Below are 280 nucleotides of genomic sequence, written 5' to 3'. Positions count from 1 at the left end.
CTAACAGAGTGTCTTTGGTGCTTAGATCCAGGGCACTATGCCAGGGAAACGCACTGCGAAGAGGAGGCCGGTGCCCGAAGAGTCTCCTGAAAAGAAGATTAAAGGTAAGAAAAAAAACCCTGGGACTTTTCCCTCCCCGTTCCTGGGGAGCGGCTCCACGGAAGGGTCGTTCCCCCCCCGGGTATTTTCGGTGTGCTATTGATCTCCCTCTGCCCCGCAGTCTGCCACCCCTCCCACCGCACAGAGCCGGGCCTGGTGCTGGCGCTGGGGCAGGGGGATG

At 60.0% G+C, this 280-nt stretch overlaps 1 protein-coding gene across 1 annotated transcript in view; it reads left to right on the top strand.

Annotated features, from left to right (window-relative positions):
* The first annotated feature begins 37 nt into the window (after nucleotides 1–37).
* Nucleotides 38–280, top strand: part of RCC1 (regulator of chromosome condensation 1) — a 4,679-nt gene continuing 4,436 nt past the window's right edge. The window contains exons 1-2 of the mRNA XM_008945730.1: nucleotides 38–104; nucleotides 221–274. Coding sequence (XP_008943978.1) covers nucleotides 38–104; nucleotides 221–274 — 121 coding nt within the window. The remainder of the gene's footprint in view (nucleotides 105–220; nucleotides 275–280) is intronic.

Source organism: Merops nubicus, unplaced genomic scaffold, assembly GCF_000691845.1.
Source record: "Merops nubicus isolate BGI_N331 unplaced genomic scaffold, ASM69184v1 scaffold28708, whole genome shotgun sequence".
Classification (NCBI taxonomy): Eukaryota; Metazoa; Chordata; class Aves; order Coraciiformes; family Meropidae; genus Merops; species Merops nubicus.
The sequence above is the reverse complement of the archived record's forward strand: the minus strand, read 5'-3'. Positions and strand labels throughout refer to the sequence as shown.